The sequence below is a fragment of the Schistocerca cancellata genome, chromosome 2 (assembly GCF_023864275.1).
Source record: "Schistocerca cancellata isolate TAMUIC-IGC-003103 chromosome 2, iqSchCanc2.1, whole genome shotgun sequence".
NCBI classification, from domain to species: domain Eukaryota; kingdom Metazoa; phylum Arthropoda; class Insecta; order Orthoptera; family Acrididae; genus Schistocerca; species Schistocerca cancellata.
This window is the reverse complement of record NC_064627.1, coordinates 293,203,665-293,227,982: the sequence shown is the minus strand read 5'-3', so window position 1 is coordinate 293,227,982 and position 24,318 is coordinate 293,203,665. Positions and strand designations below refer to the sequence as shown.

The 24,318-nt window shown below is 40.6% G+C and overlaps 1 protein-coding gene across 1 annotated transcript in view; it reads left to right on the top strand.

The window, feature by feature from the left end:
* Positions 1 to 23,945, top strand: part of LOC126145196 (trypsin-1-like) — a 45,488-nt gene extending 21,543 nt beyond the window's left edge. Inside the window, exons 3-7 of the mRNA XM_049915539.1 lie at positions 627 to 760; positions 13,116 to 13,207; positions 19,281 to 19,387; positions 22,873 to 23,069; positions 23,621 to 23,945. Of these exons, the coding sequence (XP_049771496.1) occupies positions 627 to 760; positions 13,116 to 13,207; positions 19,281 to 19,387; positions 22,873 to 23,069; positions 23,621 to 23,764 (674 nt within the window). The 3' untranslated portion in view covers positions 23,765 to 23,945. The remainder of the gene's footprint in view (positions 1 to 626; positions 761 to 13,115; positions 13,208 to 19,280; positions 19,388 to 22,872; positions 23,070 to 23,620) is intronic.
* The last annotated feature ends 373 nt before the right edge of the window (positions 23,946 to 24,318 follow it).

Below are 24,318 nucleotides of genomic sequence, written 5' to 3'. Positions count from 1 at the left end.
GAATGGAGCTACAGTGAATTTATGAAATCGCTTCAATCATATGTAATAGCCCTGTATATGTCAGAAGAATAATAATAAATACAAGAATATAACATATCATCATAGTATGCAGTTCAAAGGTCACAGCAGTTGATAACTTGTTATTCAGCTTCATCACTGTGTCATATTTTCCACACAATTTTCTAAATTTTAAAATCCTTTCCATGAGCAGCCTAATGGCAGAAGGGTATCTACAGGTACACAACTACCCCATTTCTGACAGAGGTTTCTTCGAACCAACTTCAGACTATCACTCAACTGTTCCACACTCTAACAATGCATAGGATAAATGAACACTAAATCTTTCCACAGTAGCTCTGATTTTTCTTATTTTATTATGATGGTCATTTACGACGCTGGTGGTAATCCGCTTGCTGAGTGGAGATTTAAATCTCAGCACCCATTGTGGTGCTATTCAAGAGAAGTAAGCTACTGTGAGACACTATCTCCTCTCTCATTTATTTTTTTAGCATTATATATAATAATAAACAACATTGCTCACACATTCACATTGACAAAATAAAGGGAATGAAATTTTCCAAACCCAGAGCTGAGCTGAAAACACATGTTGTGGATCTTCTTCGCAGGTGAATTTCCTTACCAGGTGTCACTGCAGCTGGTCTTCTCAGGTAGCCGTGTACACAACTGTGGTGGCTCCATCCTCACCAGCAATGCTGTCCTCACCGCTGCACATTGTGCTATCGACTCTGGATCCTTAGTTGTAAGTATACCTATGGAAATATATTACAGTACACTGATGTTAATTTTTTCCCCCCAGAAATTTTGATCAAGTTGAAGGCTTTAACCTGCATGTTCGATACCTGAAACATTTATAATCCATACATATCATAATAATGCATGTACACTGAAATGAAAAGAGTCATGGGATAGTGATATGCATATATACAGATGGCGGTAGTACCACATACACAAGCTATAAAATGGCATTGTATTGGCAGATCTGTGATTTGTGTGAAAAGGTTTCCAATGTGGTTTTGGCTGCACAACAAGAATTAACGGACTTTGAACGCGCAATTGTAATTGGAGACAGATGCATCAAACATTCCACTTCGGAAACCTTGGGGAATTATATGTATTCTGAGATCCACAGCATTAAGAGTGTGCCAAGAAAACTGAATTTCAGGCATTACTTCTCACCATGAACAATACACTGACACATGGCAATCATTTAACGATGGAGAGCAGCGCCGTTTGCACAGAGTTGTTAATGCTAATAGACAAGCAACATTGCGTGAAATAACTGCAGAAAGCGATGTGGGATGTCCGTTAGGGAAGAGCAACGAAATTTGGCATTAATGGGCTATGGTAGCAGATGAGTGATGTGTGTGCCTTTACTGACAGCATGATATTGCCTGCAGCGCCTCTACTGGGCTTCAGATCATATCAGTTGGACTCTAGACGACTGGAAAACCATTGTCTGGTTAGATGAGTCATGGTTTCAGTTGGTAAGAACTGATGGTATGTTTCCAGTATGGGGCACACCCCACAAAGCCAACACGGAAATGTGCATGGTGGTGGTGGCTCCATAATGTTGTGGGCTTGTTCCCCTAGAATCGACTGGGTCCTCTGTCCAACTGAACCTATCACTGACTGGCAGTGGTTATATTCAGTTACTTGGAGGCCATTTGCAGCCATTCATGGACTTCATCTTCCTAAACACCCATGGAATTTATGGGTGACAATGTGCCATGTCAGAACATTCTGGAGGGTTCCTGTGATTGATTTTGCCCCCCACGTCACCCGTCATGAACTCCATCAAATATTTATGGGACATAATCGAGAGATCAGTTTATGCACAAAATACTGCACCGACAACTCTTCCACAATCATGGATGTGTGTAGCGGCAAATGGCTCAGTATTTCTCAAGGGACTTTCAATGACTTGTTTAGTCCATGCTACATCAAGTTGCTGCACTATGACAGGCAAAAGGAGATTCAACACGATATTGTGAGGCATCCATGAGTTTTGTCCCCACAGTGCATGAATATGTGTATGTTGCACATTTCCTTCTGAACCAGTGGACCGATTTCAACCAAATTTGGTAGAGTTATACCTTACTGTCAGACAACAATCGCTGTGGGCGTGAGAATTATATACCCTTCGTAGTTCAGGAGATAAAAGTCACAAACAATCAGATGCGTGAAAAACTTCAGCATTGTGCATGACATTTAAAGTTATTACTTTTGTACTACTAATTTATTTGCAATGAATTCTGCAGACAGTATCCAGATATTCTACTAAATGCACCTACCAAATTATGTCACAGGCTGACCAGGTATCCCAGTTTTACCAGGACAGTGCTAATTTTCACATAAACGTCTTGAGGCCCCGAGAAAATCATTCAGAACACATAACTGTCTCGGTTTTTAATCGAGAAACAAAATGTGGCAATAATATTTCCCATTTAATTAAATATTTGTGAAAAAGAAAGTTTCCTAGGAGTAGAAAATTGTAGAAATATATAATTTCGCGATACCCCCATAGACTTTCCGCATTTTGTTTAACTGGTCTCAATGCGGAAAGAAAGAGAAAAGATATATTGAAAAGAAAAGCAGGTCTTACCCACTGGCACTTCTAACTTGCCTACTTTATGGCGCTCGAGACAAGTAAAACCAGAACCAAAGGAGGTACAAAGGAGCATCACAAACCATTCCTCCTAACGGGTCTGCAGCCATATGTAAGTTTATTTTGTGAAGTATGTGAGCGATGCTTATCGGATATTGTACAGCATGTATGCACACTTGCCCAAACAGTCTGCAGTAAATGGGGCGCTAAACTGTAGTATGAAATGTACAAGCTATGTAATATTACTAATCAATTATGTGGAGCTACGAAAAAATAAGCAAAATATACAAACCGAGTAGTCCATGCACATGATAGGCAATATCAAGGAGAGTCTGAACTCAGGAGCGTCGTGGTTCCGTGGTTAGCGTGAGCAACTATGGAATGAGAGGTCCAGGGCTCAAGACTTCCTTCGAGTGAAAAGTTTAATTTTTTATTTTCAGTTTATGTGACAAACTCTTATGCTTTCATCACTTTTTTGGGAGTGATTATCACATCCACAAGAAAATCTAAATCGGGCAAGGTAGAAGAATCTCTTTACCCATTCGCCAAGTGTACAAGTTAGGTGGGTCGACAACATATTCCTATCATATGACGCACATGCCGCTACCAGTGTCGTATAGAATATATCAGATGTGTTTTCCTTTGGAGGAATCGGTTGACCTATGACCTTGCGATCAAATGTTTTCGATTCCCATTGAAGAGGAACGTCCTTTCGTCTACTAATCGCACGGTTTTGCGGTGCGGTCGCAAAACACAGACACTAAACTTATTACAGTGAACAGAGACGTCAATGAACGAACGGACAGATCATAACTTTGCGAAAATAAAGAATGTAAACTTTTCACTCGAGGGAATACTTGAACCAATGACTTCTCGTTCCGCAGCTGCTCACGCTGACCACGGAACCACGGCGCTCCTGGGCTCACATTGTCCTTGATATTGCCTACGTTGCGCATGGACTACTCAGTTTGTATATTTTGCTTATTTTTTCATAGTTCCACACAATTTCTTCCTGTTTTCTCGATTGATCTGTGTTCAGTTTTTCAAGGCCTATCCGGTGTGCCAACTTATAACTAAATATGAGGGGGGTGCTATGGGGAGGTTCCCTTGTAAGTCACGTGACTCGAGGCAGCAAGCCGAATCTCTTATCACTTCGCGTTATACGTAGCGGAGCTGACAGTTTTTTTCATTTATAGCTGAAATCAAGCATACATTTTAACAACAAAATGACTTTTCGAATTCCTATTATACGTCGTGTACTAGTGCAGTTAACCTATTTTCCGAAATTCCTAATATTAATGTCATGTTATCGTTATTGCATGCGACCATTTAAAGCATACAGCTCTTTTCACAAACTACATAATTACAGTTATTTGGTGAATGCTTATTTTTGTTGCACTGTCAGTCTTAATTCATCGCATCCACAGGAATGGAAGATGAAATATCGATTTGGCAGGCTGCATTAGTTTTCTCAACGATATATATAAAATGTTTTACTACGCTTTTGATGATGATGAGTCCCATACCCTTACAGAGCGTAGGGGAGCGACGCGGGAGACCCGCGCCGCCTTACTAGGCAAGGTCCTAGTGGAGGTGGTTTGCCATTGCCTTCCTCCGACTATTTATAGGAAATAAAATCTGTTTGTGTCCGTAATGTCCGTTTTTGGCACAATAAGCGTTTATATTTTATGATTTTTACTTAATGCAGTGCGGATGCCAAAACAATGAACAAAACACATTTGAAAATATTGTAGAGAATTCCTGTAGTGAGTTAGATATTAAAGTTCTGTCATTTTAAAAGGTTACTTCAAATGGTTCAAATGGCTCTGAGCACTACGGGACTTAACTTCGGAGGTCATCAGTCCCCTAGAACTTAGAACTACTTAAACCTAACTAACCTAAGGACATCACAAACATCCATGCCCGAGGCAGGATTCGAACCTGCGACCGTAGCGGTCACGCGGTTCTGTAGCGCCTAGAACCGCTCGACCACTCCGGCTGGCAAAACGTTACTCTTTCATCGAGTTTTACACTTAAGGACCAACATATATTCTAACTTTCAACTAAAGGAAACATATCTGCAAGCATTTTAAAGTAGTTCACTTTCAAAACAGAGATTTTCGTCAGTTTATCTAATTTGCAGGATACAAAACAAGACTTATCTCAGGCATATGTGATGGCATTACTTCTGCTTCTAGTAAAAAGCTCACATTTAATCTGTAACAAAAATGTCATAAATTGTGCACTATAAATGTGTAGTGACATACTCATCACCAAGCTTCGTGCCTCGAGTCATGAGACTTATATGTTGGTTTCAGTAAAATGACGTCATGTTCAGTCTATGTTGTCTATGGTCCATGCTGCTGAGGGTAGCTACACAAACATAGCACTGTACGCACAGACCATATATATGGTATATGATTGTACGCCATATAATTCAAGAGATATGACATCTTAAAACATCGAGATGTGTGAAAAAAACAATGCCACATCATGACTGAAGTTTTAATACACTTATTCTTTACTACTAAGATACTCCTACAGTCTTGTCAGCTTAAGGGACTCTCTGACACCTTGCAGCGCTTTTGACAGCTTTCAACTGTGAAATGCAAATGGCTGTAGGCAAAAATAGTAGCCGCCTATAGAGCTACTATCTTATCACCCGCTGCTTCGCTTCCACAGACTGTATGGTCTGCACGGATTTTTTTCTCTTTAACTGAATTTTTGTACTGTTCACGAATTGCATGCCTGCCAACAACCTCTTCACGCTCATTAAGACCACGGAAGCATGGTGTTTTCCGAATGTACTTCTGACCAAAAAGCGATTCGGGTACCTGGACTCAAATTTTTCGTTAATCATGCCTTTTGTATTCTTACGCTGAAATTTTCATGGGTACTTTCACCCCTAACATATATTTCTTTATATCTAACCAAGAAGTGAAATACTAGTTTTCATAGATTTAACTTTTAAATTTTTTAATAAAGCCAATTATTTTCTTAAAAATTTTCATCCCCTCAACAAGTTTGTTTGTGTGGCCATCCTCCACAGCAAGCATATAAATACTTGTTTTGTAAATAAAACTGCCTTTTCCTGCTGCTAGTTGCTTTATTTATCCCATATGCGTTTCGCCTTCTCCTGTTCTAAGGCATCATCAATGGGATCTATAATGATACATTTATAGATGTGGGGAAACGAAGATCAGCAAATCATAAGTAATTACTTTTTTACAAAATAAATAAATAAATAAATCACGAAGTGAACTGTTTAATAATCTTAAACTAACAAAACTGTATCGTTATAGATCCCACTGATGATGCGTTAGAACAGGAGAAGGCGAAATGCGTAAGGGATAACCAAAGTGATGAGCAGTAGGAAAAGGTAGTTTTATTTACAAAACAAGTATTTTCATCCCCTCTTTCACCTCCTTAGGGGCTGAATTTCCAAAAACCGTGAAACATGTATTTTTTTGTTTTTAACTGAGAAGTCAAATGCTATTTTCATGGAAGTAGCTTTAAAAAAGCTGTAATAGTTATTTAATAATGCTTTATTTTCCAGAAAAGCTTTCAGTCACTATTACACCCCACTAGGGCTTAAATTTTCAAATTGCTGAAACATTTATTATTTTCTTTATTTCTTACCAAGAAATCGAATACCAGACTTAAAAACTACCTTAACAGCGGCATATTTCCAGAAAACCTTTCATACCCTATCCGTTCTTAAAGAATGCCTACACTGTAAGATCAGCAGGCTCTCCAAACTTCAAGTTTCTGTCTATAGCTGTTTCAGCTGGGCGGTGATGTCAGTCAGTCAGGATGTTGCCTTTTGTATACAGAGAAGAGGTATTGCCATAGTCTTCTACAAAACTGCATTGTAGTCATGCGAAGCAGCTGCTCCCAGATGGCTGAACATGTAACTAGAAGTTCTGAGTTAAATTAACATTACAGAGAATTTTTATTTTCCACACATGGAAATGAAATTTTTTTAAATATTTCATTACAAGCACAGTTCATTCTTTAAACAGTTTTTAGTGTTGCTAAGCAATAGCCATCCAATAAGTTTTAAATGAACACACGGTAATTTGACTGTACTGTCGAAATGGAGGGAGAGGGGTCGAAACTTTTGTAGCCTAACAAATAAAGAATGCTCCCAGAATGAGATTTTCACTCTGCAGCGGAGTGTGCGCTGATATGAAACTTCCTGGCAGATTAAAACTGTGTGCCCGACCGAGACTCGAACTCGGGACCTTTGCCTTTCGCGGGCAAGTGCTCTACCAACTGAGCTACCGAAGCACGACTCACGCCCGGTACTCACAGCTTTACTTCTGCCAGTACCTCGTCTCCTACCTTCCAAACTTTACAGAAGCTCTCCTGCGAACCTTGCAGAACTAGCACTCCTGAAAGAAAGGATATTGCGGAGACATGGCTTAGCCACAGCCTGGGGGATGTTTCCAGAATGAGATTTTCACTCTGCAGCGGAGTGTGCGCTGATATGAAACTTCCTGGCAGATTAAAACTGTGTGCCTGACCGAGACTCGAACTCGGGACCTTTGCCTTTCGCGGGCAAGTGCTCTACCAACTGAGCTACCGAAGCACGACTCACGCCCGGTACTCACAGCTTTACTTCTGCCAGTACCTCGTCTCCTACCTTCCAAACTTTACAGAAGCTCTCCTGCGAACCTTGCAGAACTAGCACTCCTGAAAGAAAGGATATTGCGGAGACATGGCTTAGCCACAGCCTGGGGGATGTTTCCAGAATGAGATTTTCACTCTGCAGCGGAGTGTGCGCTGATATGAAACTTCCTGGCAGATTAAAACTGTGTGCCCGACCGAGACTCGAACTCGGGACCTTTGCCTTTCGCGGGCAAGTGCTCTACCAACTGAGCTACCGAAGCACGACTCACGCCCGGTACTCACAGCTTTACTTCTGCCAGTACCTCGTCTCCTACCTTCCAAACTTTACAGAAGCTCTCCTGCGAACCTTGCAGAACTAGCACTCCTGAAAGAAAGGATATTGCGGAGACATGGCTTAGCCACAGCCTGGGGGATGTTTCCAGAATGAGATTTTCACTCTGCAGCGGAGTGTGCGCTGATATGAAACGTCCTGGCAGATTAAAACTGTGTGCCCGACCGAGACACGAACTCGGGACCTTTGCCTTTCGCGGGCAAGTGCTCTACCAACTGAGCTACCGAAGCACGACTCACGCCCGGTACTCACAGCTTTACTTCTGCCAGTACCTCGTCTCCTACCTTCCAAACTTTACAGAAGCTCTCCTGCGAACCTTGCAGAACTAGCACTCCTGAAAGAAAGGATATTGCGGAGACATGGCTTAGCCACAGCCTGGGGGATGTTTCCAGAATGAGATTTTCACTCTGCAGCGGAGTGTGCGCTGATATGAAACTTCCTGGCAGATTAAAACTGTGTGCCCGACCGAGACTCGAACTCGGGACCTTTGCCTTTCGCGGGCAAGTGCTCTACCAACTGAGCTACCGAAGCACGACTCACGCCCGGTACTCACAGCTTTACTTCTGCTGGCAGAAGTAAAGCTGTGAGTACCGGGCGTGAGTCGTGCTTCGGTAGCTCAGTTGGTAGAGCACTTGCCCGCGAAAGGCAAAGGTCCCGAGTTCGTGTCTCGGTCGGGCACACAGTTTTAATCTGCCAGGAAGTTTCATATCAGCGCACACTCCGCTGCAGAGTGAAAATCTCATTCTGGAAACATCCCCCAGGCTGTGGCTAAGCCATGTCTCCGCAATATCCTTTCTTTCAGGAGTGCTAGTTCTGCAAGGTTCGCAGGAGAGCTTCTGTAAAGTTTGGAAGGTAGGAGACGAGGTACTGGCAGAAGTAAAGCTGTGAGTACCGGGCGTGAGTCGTGCTTCGGTAGCTCAGTTGGTAGAGCACTTGCCCGCGAAAGGCAAAGGTCCCGAGTTCGAGTCTCGGTCGGGCACACAGTTTTAATCTGCCAGGAAGTTTCATATCAGTGCACACTCCGCTGCAGAGTGAAAATCTCATTCTGGAAACATCCCCCAGGCTGTGGCTAAGCCATGTCTCCGCAATATCCTTTCTTTCAGGAGTGCTAGTTCTGCAAGTTTCGCAGGAGAGCTTCTGTAAAGTTTGGAAGGTAGGAGACGAGGTACTGGCAGAAGTAAAGCTGTGAGTACCGGGCGTGAGTCGTGCTTCGGTAGCTCAGTTGGTAGAGCACTTGCCCGCGAAAGGCAAAGGTCCCGAGTTCGTGTCTCGGTCGGGCACACAGTTTTAATCTGCCAGGAAGTTTCATATCAGCGCACACTCCGCTGCAGAGTGAAAATCTCATTCTGGAAACATCCCCCAGGCTGTGGCTAAGCCATGTCTCCGCAATATCCTTTCTTTCAGGAGTGCTAGTTCTGCAAGGTTCGCAGGAGAGCTTCTGTAAAGTTTGGAAGGTAGGAGACGAGGTACTGGCAGAAGTAAAGCTGTGAGTACCGGGCGTGAGTCGTGCTTCGGTAGCTCAGTTGGTAGAGCACTTGCCCGCGAAAGGCAAAGGTCCCGAGTTCGAGTCTCGGTCGGGCACACAGTTTTAATCTGCCAGGAAGTTTCATATCAGTGCACACTCCGCTGCAGAGTGAAAATCTCATTCTGGAAACATCCCCCAGGCTGTGGCTAAGCCATGTCTCCGCAATATCCTTTCTTTCAGGAGTGCTAGTTCTGCAAGTTTCGCAGGAGAGCTTCTGTAAAGTTTGGAAGGTAGGAGACGAGGTACTGGCAGAAGTAAAGCTGTGAGTACCGGGCGTGAGTCGTGCTTCGGTAGCTCAGTTGGTAGAGCACTTGCCCGCGAAAGGCAAAGGTCCCGAGTTCGAGTCTCGGTCGGGCACACAGTTTTAATCTGCCAGGAAGTTTCATATCAGCGCACACTCCGCTGCAGAGTGAAAATCTCATTCTGGAAACATCCCCCAGGCTGTGGCTAAGCCATGTCTCCGCAATATCCTTTCTTTCAGGAGTGCTAGTTCTGCAAGGTTCGCAGGAGAGCTTCTGTAAAGTTTGGAAGGTAGGAGACGAGGTACTGGCAGAAGTAAAGCTGTGAGTACCGGGCGTGAGTCGTGCTTCGGTAGCTCAGTTGGTAGAGCACTTGCCCGCGAAAGGCAAAGGTCCCGAGTTCGAGTCTCGGTCGGGCACACAGTTTTAATCTGCCAGGAAGTTAAATAAAGAATGACAGAAAATTCATAATACCAATTTTTTTTCAATGTAATACCCGTGTACACTAATACACTTGCGCGTACACTCAGATAACTTCCGCAAATCATTCAAATACAAGGTCTTCAATTTCGAGCCCAACCAAGCGTTCACAGCATCAATCACTGCATCATCATTGTCATTCCGTCGTCTTTTAAGCTTGGGAAAAGAAAAAAAGCGTCTGATGGAGCCAAATCTGGAGAACATGGCGGATGACATAACTATTTGAACCTGCAGTCACGCAGAGTTTCCAATGTTGCGAGGGCTCTGTGCCCCAATTCTTTTTTCTGATGCTAAAGAACTCCGTGCACCAATTTTCTGCACCTTATTTTTCTTTATACCTTCTCTAACATGGTGCAGGAGGGTGCAATAGTACGATGCATTAATACTTACGCCGTTTCACAAGAAATCCACCATAATTACCTTTTCTGCATCCCAGAAGACCGATTCCATCACCTTACCAACTGATTTTTGCACCCACAATTTTTTTGGGGTAGGGGATGAAGGACATTGCTATTGTTGTGTCTGTTATTTTGTCTCAGGATCAAAGTGGTAAACACCCATTTCGCCCAATGTCATACCATGCAAGAAAGCCGTCTTCATTCGCTTCAAATTGGTGGAAGATTTCTACAGAATACTGCACACACTCCCGTCTGTGTTCTGCATTCAAGTCTTTCGGCACCCATCGAGATGAAACTTTCTGCATTCCCAAAATATCGAGAACAATGTCATGAGCACACCCATGGGAGATTCCAAATATGGTTTTAAAAATGGTTCAAATGGCTCTGAGCACTATGGGACTTAACATCTATGGTCATCAGTCCCCTAGAACTTAGAACTACTTAAACCTAACTAACCTAAGGGCATCACACAACAAATGTGGTTTAAATGTGCTGCAACGTTGTTCGACGATCCTGCAAAATTGTATAGTGAATTGCAGTCACTGTTTCATCAGTGGTGACAGTACAGGCCTTCCGCTCCTTGGCACATCTTCCACACTCGTTCTTCCACGTTTGAAGTCAGACAACCAGTTTTTCACTGTTGCATAAGACGGAACACTGTCCTTAAGTGTATTCCCCATGTCCTGCACAATTTCCTTGGCGTCATTCCCTTCAAATAAAGATATTCAATCACAGCACGATTCTTGATTCTCTCAATGTTTGCCATTTTGCTTACACTACGGTATACAATGCTTTTTTTCATAGCGGTAAAACTAACGAAGCTGGAGCCGCGAAATTTGACTTGCATACCCACAAAGGGTCAACATAAAAGTAGTTGTTTGTGCGAGACATTACGGTAACTATTTCGGGCTAGAAACTTTTCGACCTTGTGTGTTGAAACTTCGCCCAATGCGTCAGATTTATTGAAATATAATGGAGATCATCTTCTGTTATTGTGGAATATTTTCCTTAATTATTCTGAGTAAACATGACTCGGGATGCAAAAAGTCAAATTGCTGTTACTTTCAAGTTTACTGTGCAACATGTGTCTTGTAAGTTACATTAATTTGGAGGAACCAATGACTGCAATTTATAGGCAGAACAGTTACAAAATATACCAGGTACACCAAAGAGATTGCTTACACTATGCTTGTCTGCCCTCTTCTGGTGTATCGCTGTGCAGTATGGGATCCGCATCAGATAGGATTGACGGAGGACATCGAAAAAGTTCAAAGAAGGGGAGCACATTTTGTTTTGTCTCGAAATAGGGGACTAAGTGCCACAGATATGAAACAATAGAGAAGTAGCTTAAAGGTGGTGCGACGAACCATCTGCCAGGCACTAACTAAATTGTGAACTGCAGAGTAATTGTGCAGATGTAGATGTAGAGGATGTCCACCAGTACAACAGCATTTTATATAACACTACAGTAAAAGAAATTTAAGTCTCTCTACAATTGAGAAGGGAACAATATCATTTGTCGTCAGTATGAAATAGATTTATTTGATGCTAAGAGTACATGAAAATAATGATTTCTCCATGACACATCCTGTTATCAAATCAGTAGCTTATCTGGGTGTCATTACCAAAAGAACGTCAAGAGCCACATGGCATATTTTTTTAAAGAAAACAATTCATTATTAACGACATGTTGAGAACATTCATGTAAAATCCAGCCCAACTCTAGCAAAGAATTTTGTAACTTATCATAGTTCAAATGTATGAGGACTAATCCGAAAGTAAGGTCTGATTGGTCGCGAAATGAAAACCACTGTGAAAATCAAAAATGTTTTATTTGTAACAGTTTCCATCTACTTCTAGGCACCGCTCCGACTCAGACATCTGTCGTAGCGTTGTACCAACCCCCTTCTCATAGAAGGCAGCTGCCTATGCTTCCCAACAATCATCTACGCTGGTTGACAACTCGTTGTCTGTGCCAGAATGTTGTCTTCATAGCCCGTGGTTCACGTGAGCAGAGATGAAACTCAGGGGAAGCCAGTTACGGACTGCATTGTGGGTAATCAAACATTTCCCATCAAAAACGCTGCAGGGCTGCAGGGGCGGCTTCATTGTCCCTATAAAGTGCAGCCTAGAACTGTCATGAAGGAGGAAACACGTGACACTTATATTACGTGGGCTGCATGACATCGGGCGTAATCTTTCGCCAGGCCCTCATATTTGATGGGAGACACTATTTTCTAGCATCTTTGCGTGTTCACTGCGCACTCAGAACTGAAAAGAGCGAAATGACGCAGTCGATGGCCGCACTAGAGACATTGGGCAACGCATCTGCGTAAAGCGTCATTGGATTTTCACTTTGGATTTCATTTCATGCCTGATCAGACCTTGCTTTCTGAATAGCCCTCATAATATTGCATACTTTATTTCAACTATGGCACAACTAATTTTAATGAACAATACAATGTAATGACTATGCTTTTGATGTCTTCACATAATTATGAAACATTTACATTGAGTATACTGAAAAGAGTATCAATTAATCAGATAGCAATAGAAAAGCCTATTGGTACCTCTTCGGCACGCTGAAAAGTGAACTAAATCATTCAAACAACCATATCAACTTGGCTTTACTTGTATGGTCAACTCTAATTAGGGTGTTCACTTCTTGGCTGTGGAAGTGGGTAATCCACATAATAACGACGTCTGAAACATTTCTAGTGAAGTTCTAACAGTACAAACTTGGGAAAAGGGTGACAGATAATACTCGCAAACTGTTAACTTTCTCACAAAGCATATGTCGAACTGCCTCACATGATCAAAAACTAATTACACTCAACTCCCAAGGAAAAATAACGTTGTTGATGATGTAGTGATTTGTTGACAGGCTGTGGCTGGAGAATACGACTTGGCTAGCAATGATGGGAGCGAGCAGGAGATACAAGTCGCAGACCAGATCGTGCATCCCGACTACACTGGGTGAGTACACACTCCGGGAATTCTTGGCGCAATGCTCTGAATAAAACTACGACATTTTCAGGTTCCATAGCTCGTCGTGAGTCACGAGTTACCGGTACTGATATTCCACTCTGTTACGTTAACTGCCTGTAGTTTCGTCATAAGAATACGTAAATGTAATAAATCACGCTGACTGCATAACTGCACTGTAAGAGTAAAATTAATACCCACTTGCATGTCTAGATGAACAGATATGAAATACCACTAACAGCCCTCTGAAATAAATTCTCTGTAAGAGACTATGATGTAGAGGTGTAGAGTGACATGTGAAAGTTGGGGGAGTCCAGGAGGCACCCATGGTTAGCCAAAGTGGTTAAGGTAGTGGTCGTCGAACTGTGACCCACATCAAGTATTCGTGTGGTCCTTGCTTCTTAGGTATATTTTATAATAGTATGCATCTACCAACTAAATGCTGAATCCAGAAACGTCCACCAACGTCAAGAGCATCTTAAGAGAACGTTTGTCCTGCTTAGTTACAAACAAAAATATTTACAAGATTATTAAAATTTTAAAATGTGCTTAATTTTAATTGATGTAGGTGAATTTGGCAGTGAGATATGAAAACTTGGCCACTTACCTTGGGGGCAGATGCGTAAGTAGCCTGGCCACTGCAGCCAGTGCTGACAACTCACAGGAATGCACAACCCATAACGATCAACTGCTCTAGTAAAATTTTGACATAGATGTAAGATTGATTCTTGAATTTGCATTACAGAGATGGTCATCTTAAAATGCAGTACTTGTTTGTCACATGAACATTAAATTAATTATGGCTGTTGTGGTACAACACACTGAGTAGAAGGAAACTGACATTCAAAATATTTAGTAATCACATGTTTACGTATTCCACAATGCATTTCAGTATGTGTACAATTACTGTTATTAATCAGTTAATCATCCACTCATGCAGAAAACACAACACCACTTCATCAGGCAATTACACAACTGCCATGCATCTGGATTTCCTTGCATTTGTCCTAGTTTTGTGGTCGTCTGGGGACATCCTGGGGGAGGGGGCTGAGTGTTTATATAATTGTCTGGGATAGACCAGGACCTTTTTTGTACCTAGCAAAATTCAATTAATTCAAAATAAATAAAGATCAATAAATCTTAGTTAAAGTCACTAAATGAAGTTGGTGCAAAGGTAGATTAATTTGTTTTAAATTGTAAAATACGCTTAATCGTTCTCCTATAAACATACTTTCCATACTGGAAAGTAATATGCCCAATAATTTGAACCATTTCAACAGAGAATAAGGTGGCAATCTGTGGACTTATCATTGACAGACTGTATGTATCGAATCTGATCCAAACATCTATGGTTCTCCGCGGTCAGCAATTTAAGTGGTTTCAAGACTAGGTAATTACAGTGTCACAATTTTGGACTCGTTGAGAGTGGTAGCAGTGGTTAGATTTGATTTGATTTATTACTTGGTCCTGTTGATTACATATCATACAAAAGGTGTGCTAGTAATATAGGACAAGACAAGTGAAATAATACAAAATTATGTGAGCATTTTATATACCATACAAATACTTATTTTCTATGAACGAGTGGCTGCAGACAACATTACAACCTGCATTTTACTGATATATCTTCAAGTGAATGCTTAAAATAGCAGAATGAATAGGAATACTCATTTTTATCCCATTGCCACAAATAAATAGTGAAATTTACATTTTGTCACTATGAAGTAAATTGTTGTTGTTGTTGTTGTGGTCTTCAGTCCTGAGACTGGTTTAATGCAGCTCTCCATGCTACTCTATCCTGTGCAAGCTTCTTCATCTCCCAATATGTACTGCATCCTACATCCTTCTGAATCTGTTTAGTGTATTCATCTCTTGGTCTCCCTCTACGATTTTTACCCTCCACGCTGCCCTCCAATACTAAATTGGTGATCCCTTGATGCCTCATAAGATGTCCTACCAACCGATCCCTTCTTCTTGTCAAGTTGTGCCACAAACTCATCTTCTCCCCAATCCTATTCAATACTTCCTCATTAGTTATGTGATCTACCCATCTAATCTTCAGCATTCTTCTGTAGCACCACATTTCAAAAGCTTCTATTCTCTTCTTGTCCAAACTATTTATCGTCCATGTTTCAATTCCATACATGGCTACACTCCATACAAATACTTTCAGAAACAACTTCCTGACATTTAAATCTATACTCGATGTTAACAAATTTCTCTTCTTCAGAAACACTTTCCTTGCCATTGCCAGTCTACATTTTATATCCTCTCTACTTCGACCATCATCAGTTACTTTGCTCCCCAAATAGCAAAACTCCTTTACTACTTTAAGTGTCTCATTTTCTAATCTAATTCCCTCAGCATCACCCGGCTTAATTCGACTACATTCCATTATCCTCATTATGCTTTTGTTGATGTTCATCTTATATCCTCCCTTCAAGACACTGTCCATTCTGTTCAACTGCTCTTCCAAGTCCTTTGCTGTCTCTGACAGAATTACAATGTCATCGTCAAACCTCAAAGTTTTTATTTCTTCTCCATGGATTTTAATACCTACTCCAAATTTTTCTTTTGTTTCCTTTACTGTTTGCTCAATATACAGATTGAATAACATCGGGGAGAGGCTACAACCCTGTCTCACTCCCTTCCCAACCACTGCTTCCCTTTCATGTCCCTCGACTCTTATAACTGCCATCTGGTTTCTATACAAATTGTAAATAGCCTTTCGCTCCCTGTATTTTACCCCTGCCACCTTCAGAATATGAAAGAGATTATTCCAGTCAACATTGTCAAAAGCTTTCTCTAAGTCTACAAATGCTAGAAACGTAGGTTTGCCTTTTCTTAATCTAGCTTCTAAGTAAATTAAAATACAAAGTAAGTAAATACAAAGTAAGTAAATTAAAATACAAAATTTTTATCACCATCACATTAGTAAGTTCAAGTGTATACTTAATAGTGTAGAATAAATGGTAGTACACATTTTAACCTATGATATAAATAAATTTAAATTTTATCACTATAATTTTTGAAACTTCCTGGCAGATTAAATCTGTGTGTTGGACCAAGACTCGAACTTGGAACCTTTGCCTTTCATGGGCAATTGCTCTACCATCTGAGCCACCCAAGCACGTCTCAGGTCCCACCCTCACAGCCTTACTTCTGCCAGTATCTCGTCTCCTACCTTCCAAACTTCACAGAAGATATCCTGTGAACCTTACAGAACTAGCACTTCTGGAAGAAAGGATATTGCGGAGACATAGCTTAGTCACAGCCTGGGGGATGAATCCAGAATGAGGTTTTCACTCTGCAGCAGGGTCTGCATTGATATGAAACTTCCTGGCAGATTAAAACTGTGTGCTAGGCCTAGACTCGAACTCAGGACCTTTGCCTTTTGTGGGCAAGTGCTCTACTTTCTGAGCTATCCAAGCACAACTCACGCCCTGTCCTCACAGCCTTACTTCTTCCAGTATCCCATCTCCTACCTTCCAAACTTCACAGAAGCTCTCCTGTGAACCTTGCAGTACTAGCACTCCTGGAAGAAAGGGTATTGTGGAGACATAGCTTAGCCACAACCTGAGGGATGTTTGACAAAGAGATTTTCACTCTGCTGCAGAGTGTGGATTGATATGAAACTTCCTGGCAGATTAAAACTTTTTGCCATACCGAAACTCAAACTCAGGACCTTTGCCCTTTGTGGGCAAGTGCTCTATCATCTGAGCTACCCAGGCATGACTCATGCCTCATCCTCACAGCCATACTTCTCTCAGTATCTTGTCTCCTACCTTCCAAACTTCACAGAAGCTCTCCTGTGAACCTTGCTGTGAGGACAGGGTGTGTGTCGTGCTTGCAGAAGGCAAAGGTCCCGAGTTCAAGTCTTGGTCTGGCACATAGTTTTAATCTGCCAGGAAGCTTCATATCAGCACACACTCTGCTGCAGAGTGAAAATCTCATTCTGAACCATAACTTATGTTAGTAGTACACAATTTTGTCTTCATGACATAAGTAAATATTTGCTTTCCTTTATTTTTACTCAAAAGGATGCCTTATTACTATAGGAATTCATTAATTTTATAACAAGTTTATTCTCTGAGGAATGTTTTTAGTTTTATTTTGAATGCCTGCGCATCGTCAATTTCCTTTTTTGTACTGATGGGAAGCTTGCTATATACGTTTATTCCTGACTCAGTTATACCCGTATGAACTTTTGTCAGGGTTGCAGAGCCTGGTGGAAATTTTGTCCACTGTCTAGTTTTATGCTTACCTCTGCAGGATGTTCTGTTAGGCACACCACATATTAACCTTGGTACTCATTTTTGTAGTTTGATGACTCATTCAACTCCTTTAGCATTTTCCCAGAAGAAAATACCACTGGGTAGTACAGAATGGAAATATTCAAAATATGAAAAAAGGAATATTTCTCTATTAACGAGGTGAGGAATAGCTCTCAGGGCAAAACACACTATGCCAAGTTCTTTGACCATCTAATCACTTTGCTCTGTCCATCTTTGCTAACTGTCTTCTTGATGCATAGGAATTTTGTGTGTGTGATTTCATAAATATTTTGGTTATTGATCTCCATTTAAGGAACTTTGAGTTTTTTTACTTACTATCTTAAACTGTGTAATGTTAGTTTTTGAAAAATTCAGGGTTAGGCTATTTGCTGTTAACCATTTGTGTAACTGGTTAGTGACTGTCAGGGCTGTATCTGGCATTGGGAAGAATACACGTATCATCCACAAACATGACCATTTTTGCTCTGTCATTAAGTGTAACTGGTAGATCATTAACTTAGATCAGAAAAATCAGTGGCCCAAGGACTGAGGCCTGGGGGGACTCCATATTTTACATTTACCCTGTCTGAGTTTACTGTTACACTTGCCTCCGTTAAGATAACTCTTTACTTCCTGATGTGTAGACAAGATTCTAGCCATGGCAAAAGTTTGTCTTTGATGCCATAGTCTTGAAGTTTTGTTTAGCAATGTGTTATGATCTACACAGATGCAAGCTGTAGCAAAGTCACAAAAGATCCCCATTGGATACCTTCTGAGATGTAATGCATCTAGAGTTTCATCTGTTAGGCTAAATATAGCTCTCTGTAGAGAATCCCTTATGAAAGCTGAACTGTGTAGATGTCAGTAAGCAATGTTGTGTCATATGGCCATGAATCCTATCATAAACTACTCTCTCAAACACCATTGAGAACACTGACAGTAAAGAGATGGCCTGATAATGGATAGTACATTCCTTCCCCACTTTTGTTGATGGGCAGCAGTATTGCATGTTTCAGTATGTCTGGAAATGTCCTAGCTTTGAGTGAGTGGTTACATAAATAGCATAATATGTGACTGATTAAGTCTGCAAATGATTTTAGAATCCTATTTGATTCCATCATATCCAGAAGAACCAGAGGTTTTAAGTAATTTTATGATTTTTTCAATTTCTTTGGGAGTTGTGCTTTTGAAGTGAAGTGCTGTATTTTTTGTAATTTGCATGTGATTTATTAGCTTTATGGCTTCTGTGGGAAACATAGAACAGTCAGTGTGAAGGATTCTGGATGGTGCTGACTTTTAACAATTAGAACTTAGGGACAGGAGGTCAACTTATCATGTCCTTACTGTATCTAGTCTCTTGGTCACTCATAACTAATTTATGTAGGTTACCAATTAATTATAAGATCGGTTCATATGTGGCCCATGGTTCTACCCCACAGTGTCAGTATTGGCTCTTGAACTAAAATGTTTGATACAACAGCTCAGAATAAGCAGGGAAGCTGGGTTCAATACCCAGTCCGGCACAGATTTTCATTCGTCACTAATAGGTAGTACATCAATGCCTAACAGAACCGATGCTCAGATATTTGCATTTAGTGAATTTTATTTGAAATAGTGAAATTAATGTTTTCATTGTCACAAAGAAATTCAGTTCACTAGAGTGTATTTTCTTTTATTAGCGACTCACATACTAATAAGATATTGTTCATTGTGATTCAACAGTTATGACTGTCTTTATAAAGTAGCTAACTTAACACAGTGCTTACAGGAAACAATTTTTTTTTCTTCAGAGACGTAGCTCCACACGATATTGCTGTCTTCACCCTGCAGTCCTCACTGTCTCTGGGCACATACGTGCAGACCATCAGTTTGCCCACTGCTGGTTCAATCCCTGCAGGTAGGCCAGCTCAGAACTGTAGCTGTTAATTCACTAATAGAACATAGGCTGTTTACTCAAATGTCCAAAATACGGTCTAAGACAAAAGATAAAGTAAAACGATGCACCATGAAGGAATTATCCAAGTGGGAAAGATATCAGTAGATGTGATGTATATTTACAGACAGACAGACAAACGATTACAATTTCAGAAGAACTGGATAATTTTTTAAAAGAATGAGGTTCACAAATTGAGCAAGTCAGTAATGTGTTGGCCCACCTCTGGCCCTTAAGCAATCAGTTACTCAGTTTGGCATTGACTGATAGAATTGTTGGATGTACTCCTGAGGGATATCTTGTCAAAATATGTCCAATTGATGTGTTAGATCATCAAAATCCCTAGCTGGTAGGAGTGCTCCAAAGTTTCTCAATTGGGGAGAAACCCAGTGACCTCGCTGGTAAAGGTAAGGTTCGATGACAAGCAGTAGAAAATCTCTCTGTGTGCAGTGCAGTGGTATGTCGATGATATTCTGTTGCCCTTGATGGTAAGCCATCTGGGACTTACATTTCAGCAAGACAATGCCCACGTGCACACAGGAGAGTTTCTACTGCTTGTCTTCATGCTTTTCAAACACTACCCTGGCCAGCATGATAGCCAGATCATTCCATAACGTAGCTGGATCTCTCCCCAACTGAGAATGTTTGGAGCGTTATGGGCAGGGCCCCACAATCAGCTTGGGATTTTGAAAATCTAACATGCCAATTGGACAGAACTTGACATGATATCCCCCAAGAGGTCATCCAACAACTCTGTCAATCAGTGCTAAGATGAATAACTGCTTGCATATGGGCCAGAGGTGAATCAACATGTAATTGATTTGTTCAACTTATGAAATTTGTTCTCTTGAAAAATCATTCATTTTTTAAAAAATTGTAATCAGTTGTTTGTCTGTACATGTGCATAACATCTAGTGATTTCCATAACATTCAGGTAATTCCTCCAGGGTGGTTCTTTTTTTCTTTTTTCTTAGAGTCTATTTAGTAATCCGTTCCTCGCAACTGTTGTAATGTTAAACCAAACCAATATCTGTACAGAAAGTGTACAAATTTTTCATAAGCTGAGCAAGAGAGCAATGGGAAGGGATTCTTCTGTTATTAAAGAACTTATATGTGTTAACTGCGGGTACAGCAGAAGATTAATTATGATTTCGAGTAATGCAGCATCATACATAATTGCTTTAGTGCAGTCTACAAAGTATCACTATGTCCTTAAACTTATCTTGGTCTATAAAAAAGTTATCTATCGATGTCCTGCTGTTCTTTGTTATCCGAGTAGGAAAATCAATGATGGAGCTCAAATTGAAAGAACTGAGTAATACTACAAGGTCCTATTAGACTCTTTCAGGGAATCAACATTGAAATCCCCACAAATGATAATTTGCTTCCCCCTGTCTGACAGATAGCACAACAAAGCATTCAAGTTTTGTAGAAGTAGCTGGAAATTCCCTGAGGGGGACCTATACACTGTTACAGTTATGAAACTGCCATCATTTAGTTTTAGTTCAGTGGCACATGCTTCCATATGTTGCTCTACACAAAATTTTTTAGTTTCTAAATTTTTTACACTGTGGAAGCTTTTGACATATATGGCAACTCCTCCTCTCATCATATTATCTCTACTTACATGTGCAGCTAATTTGTACCCATTGATGCTAACCTTTTGCATATCAGTGACAATGTGATGCTCAGACAGGCATAGTACATCTATTACATTCTCAGTTTCTATATCTTCTAAACAAAGCAGAAGCTCATCAATTTTATTCTTCAATCCCCCAATATTTTGATGAAATATACTAACATTATTGTTTACTTTACTTTTGTGAGTATCTTGAACTTTTTTAACTTATTTAGTACTTGCCTGGCTGAGTTTCCCACTAGACGCTGATCTTACACTAAAAAAGAGCTTCCACCATGAGATGTAGTTCCTCCCTCTTTTAAATTTCCAGTCATGGTCAGAACAATGTTCTGTGTAACTCTGAGTGCATTATATGTGCCAAGTGAATTCGAATGTGCGAAAATTGTTGATGCTCATAAGGTGGGTGCTTACGTAACAGAGGTAGCCAAAATGTTAGGTGCTTCAAGAGTCATCATATCAAAGGTTTATATCACATACAAAGCAGAGAAACATCATCCAATAATCACAATACAGATGATAGCGTATGTTGAGTGATTGTGATGGGGGTCATCAAAGAGGGATGTCACAAAAAATAAAGAGGACAACAGCTGCAAAAGTCATTGGAGAGCTAAATATCACACTTTTGAACCCTGTCAATGTCAAAACATCACAAGTGGAATTCCATAAGCAAGGAATTTCAGGGAGAGCTGGAATTACAAAACCACCCTTCAGTGATGCAAATGCCCATAACAGGAAAACATGGTGTCAAAGCCATAAAACCTGGATTATGGAACAATAGAAGAAAATCATTTGGTCAAACGAGTCTTACTGCATGCTGTTTCCAACTACGGGTCAAGTTTACATCCCAAGAGTGAAACATGGTGGTAGTTCGATGATAATTTTGGCATATATAGTGTGGTATTCAACGGGTCCTGTGGTTACTCTGCAAGGTTGCATTAGTACCAAGGATTATATGATCATTTTGGTTGATCAGCTCCATTCCAATAGTGATGCTGTATTCTGAGACTACAGAGCCCCTGTTCACACTGCTTGCATCATCCATGACAGGTTTTGTGAGTATGCAGACGAACTGTCGCATCTCTCCCAGTCACCATAGTTACCATATCTCAATATCATTGAGCCTCTGTGGTCCTCATTGGAGGGAAGGGTGTGTGATTGCTATCCACCTTCATCATTGTTACCTGGACTTGCTACTATTTTGCAGGAGGAATGCTACAAGATTCCCTCGAAAACTAAACAGGACATGCACCGGTCCATTTCTAGGTGAATGGAAGCTGTCATGAATGTGAATGGTTTTCCTGCGCCATATCAGGCATGTAATGTGTTGTGTTTGTGGTGTTTCCATAGTTTTGACCATCCCCTGCATGTTTGTTGCCAGAGCCATGTGATGTCTTTGAGATGAAATAAATAGGAAATGCAGTACATTCTTTTGTGTATGTGAAGGGCTTGCAGGACATTACAAGAATTTGAAGTCAGTGTGTAATGTAGGATATAAAGCCAGTGTGATGATGATGTAATCAGAGACTGAGTGCAAGCTATGATTCTGGAAGGATGTGGAAGGAAATAGGCTATTTATTTTCTGTGGGAACGATCCTGATATTATTACCTTAAGTGTTTTACAGAAATGATGGGAAATCTAAATCAGTATTGGTGGATGGGAGCATTGAAATAGACTTTGATTGTAAAGTCAGTTGCATGTTAAACAGAGAGATCTGTGATATCAGGCCTTGCATGACTAACCAGAGCACAACTGACAGTGTGTCCTTAGATGACTTTGCTTGCTATAACCTGCATTTCATTGTTACATCAGGTGGATCTACAGCTGTCTTATCTGGCTGGGGAGCAGCGGACGATCCGACGGAGACTGTTCTACAGACAGTTGATGTCACAGTCATCGACTATGAAACTTGCAGACAAAATATTGATGACATATATTCGGGCCCGAACCCACTTACAGAGACTATGGTCTGCACGGGACCCATCTATGATGGCATCTCTGTCTGCTTTGTAAGTAACAGTTTCCAGTACTTTCATTTGACTAAACAAGGATGTTACTTATTTTTAGGTTAATGTGTTAATTTGTGATGTAGTTATCCTAGACTTTCTGCGAACTTTGTGTTCATCTAGATTAAATATATTTGGCTAACAATAAGTTTAGGACCATAGAAACTGTCTTTGTTCATCTACCACAATCTGTCTTCATTCTTTTTCCTCTGAAGCAGTCCTTCTGATCAGAAATATATTATTTCTTCAAATGTTCAAAGCACTTTATTGCATTATTACAACAAATGGGTTATCTCAGTTATTGCAAACCTGTGGCAACACTAAACATAATTTATGCAACTGCTGCTGTTATGTATTAAGACTAAAAACAGTCACACTTTGGTTTGCTATTACTAACCTAAGACTTATTGATGGAATGTTGCACCTTGCAGAAATGTAAGCATGTATAAAATTTTGATGAGAAAATCTACAGTAACTCGATAGCTTATTTATTCTAGAAGCACTGATATTTATTCTAGAAGCACTTCTTCATATCCTGTTTACGGTATGTGCAGGGTGATTCTGGAGGCCCCCTGGCGCAGAACGGTGAGCTCATCGGTGTTGTGTCCTGGGGAATGATGCCGTGTGGTACTGAAGGTGCTCCATCTGTCTTCACCAGAGTGTCTGCATACCTGGACTTTATCAATCAAAATATATGATGGGCCACAGCTCATCTCACATGACACAACATATGTAAATTTACTAAATTATGTCCACAGGCAGCACTTCAGCTCAATTCTACATTACTATTGTGCTAACTGGACCTCAATTTCAAACACTGATGATAGTAAAAGTACCATTCCAAAACCATATTTATCTTTTTTATTGTTACCTAATAGTGTGATAATGTAACAGTTCATGTATTCACATGAAATGAACATCATGTAACGAATTTACTTGAATAATATAGAAGCATTATCTCTCTCTCTCTCTCTCTCTCTCTCTCTCTCTCTCTCTCTCTCTCTCTCTCTCTCTCCTGCGTGTGTGTGTGTGTGTGTGTGTGTGTGTGATGAGAGAGAGAGAGAGAGAGAGAGAGAGAGAGACTGATAATACCATAAAAAATTAATGACATAGTACACAACGACTTATATCCATAAACCAAAACAACAATTTTAAAAATATTAGAGAAATTTGCCTCTGTTTCACATATTGCACAACAATCTCCAAGCAAATTTAACCATTACTGAAGAGAAGAATGGCAAACTTCTGGAAT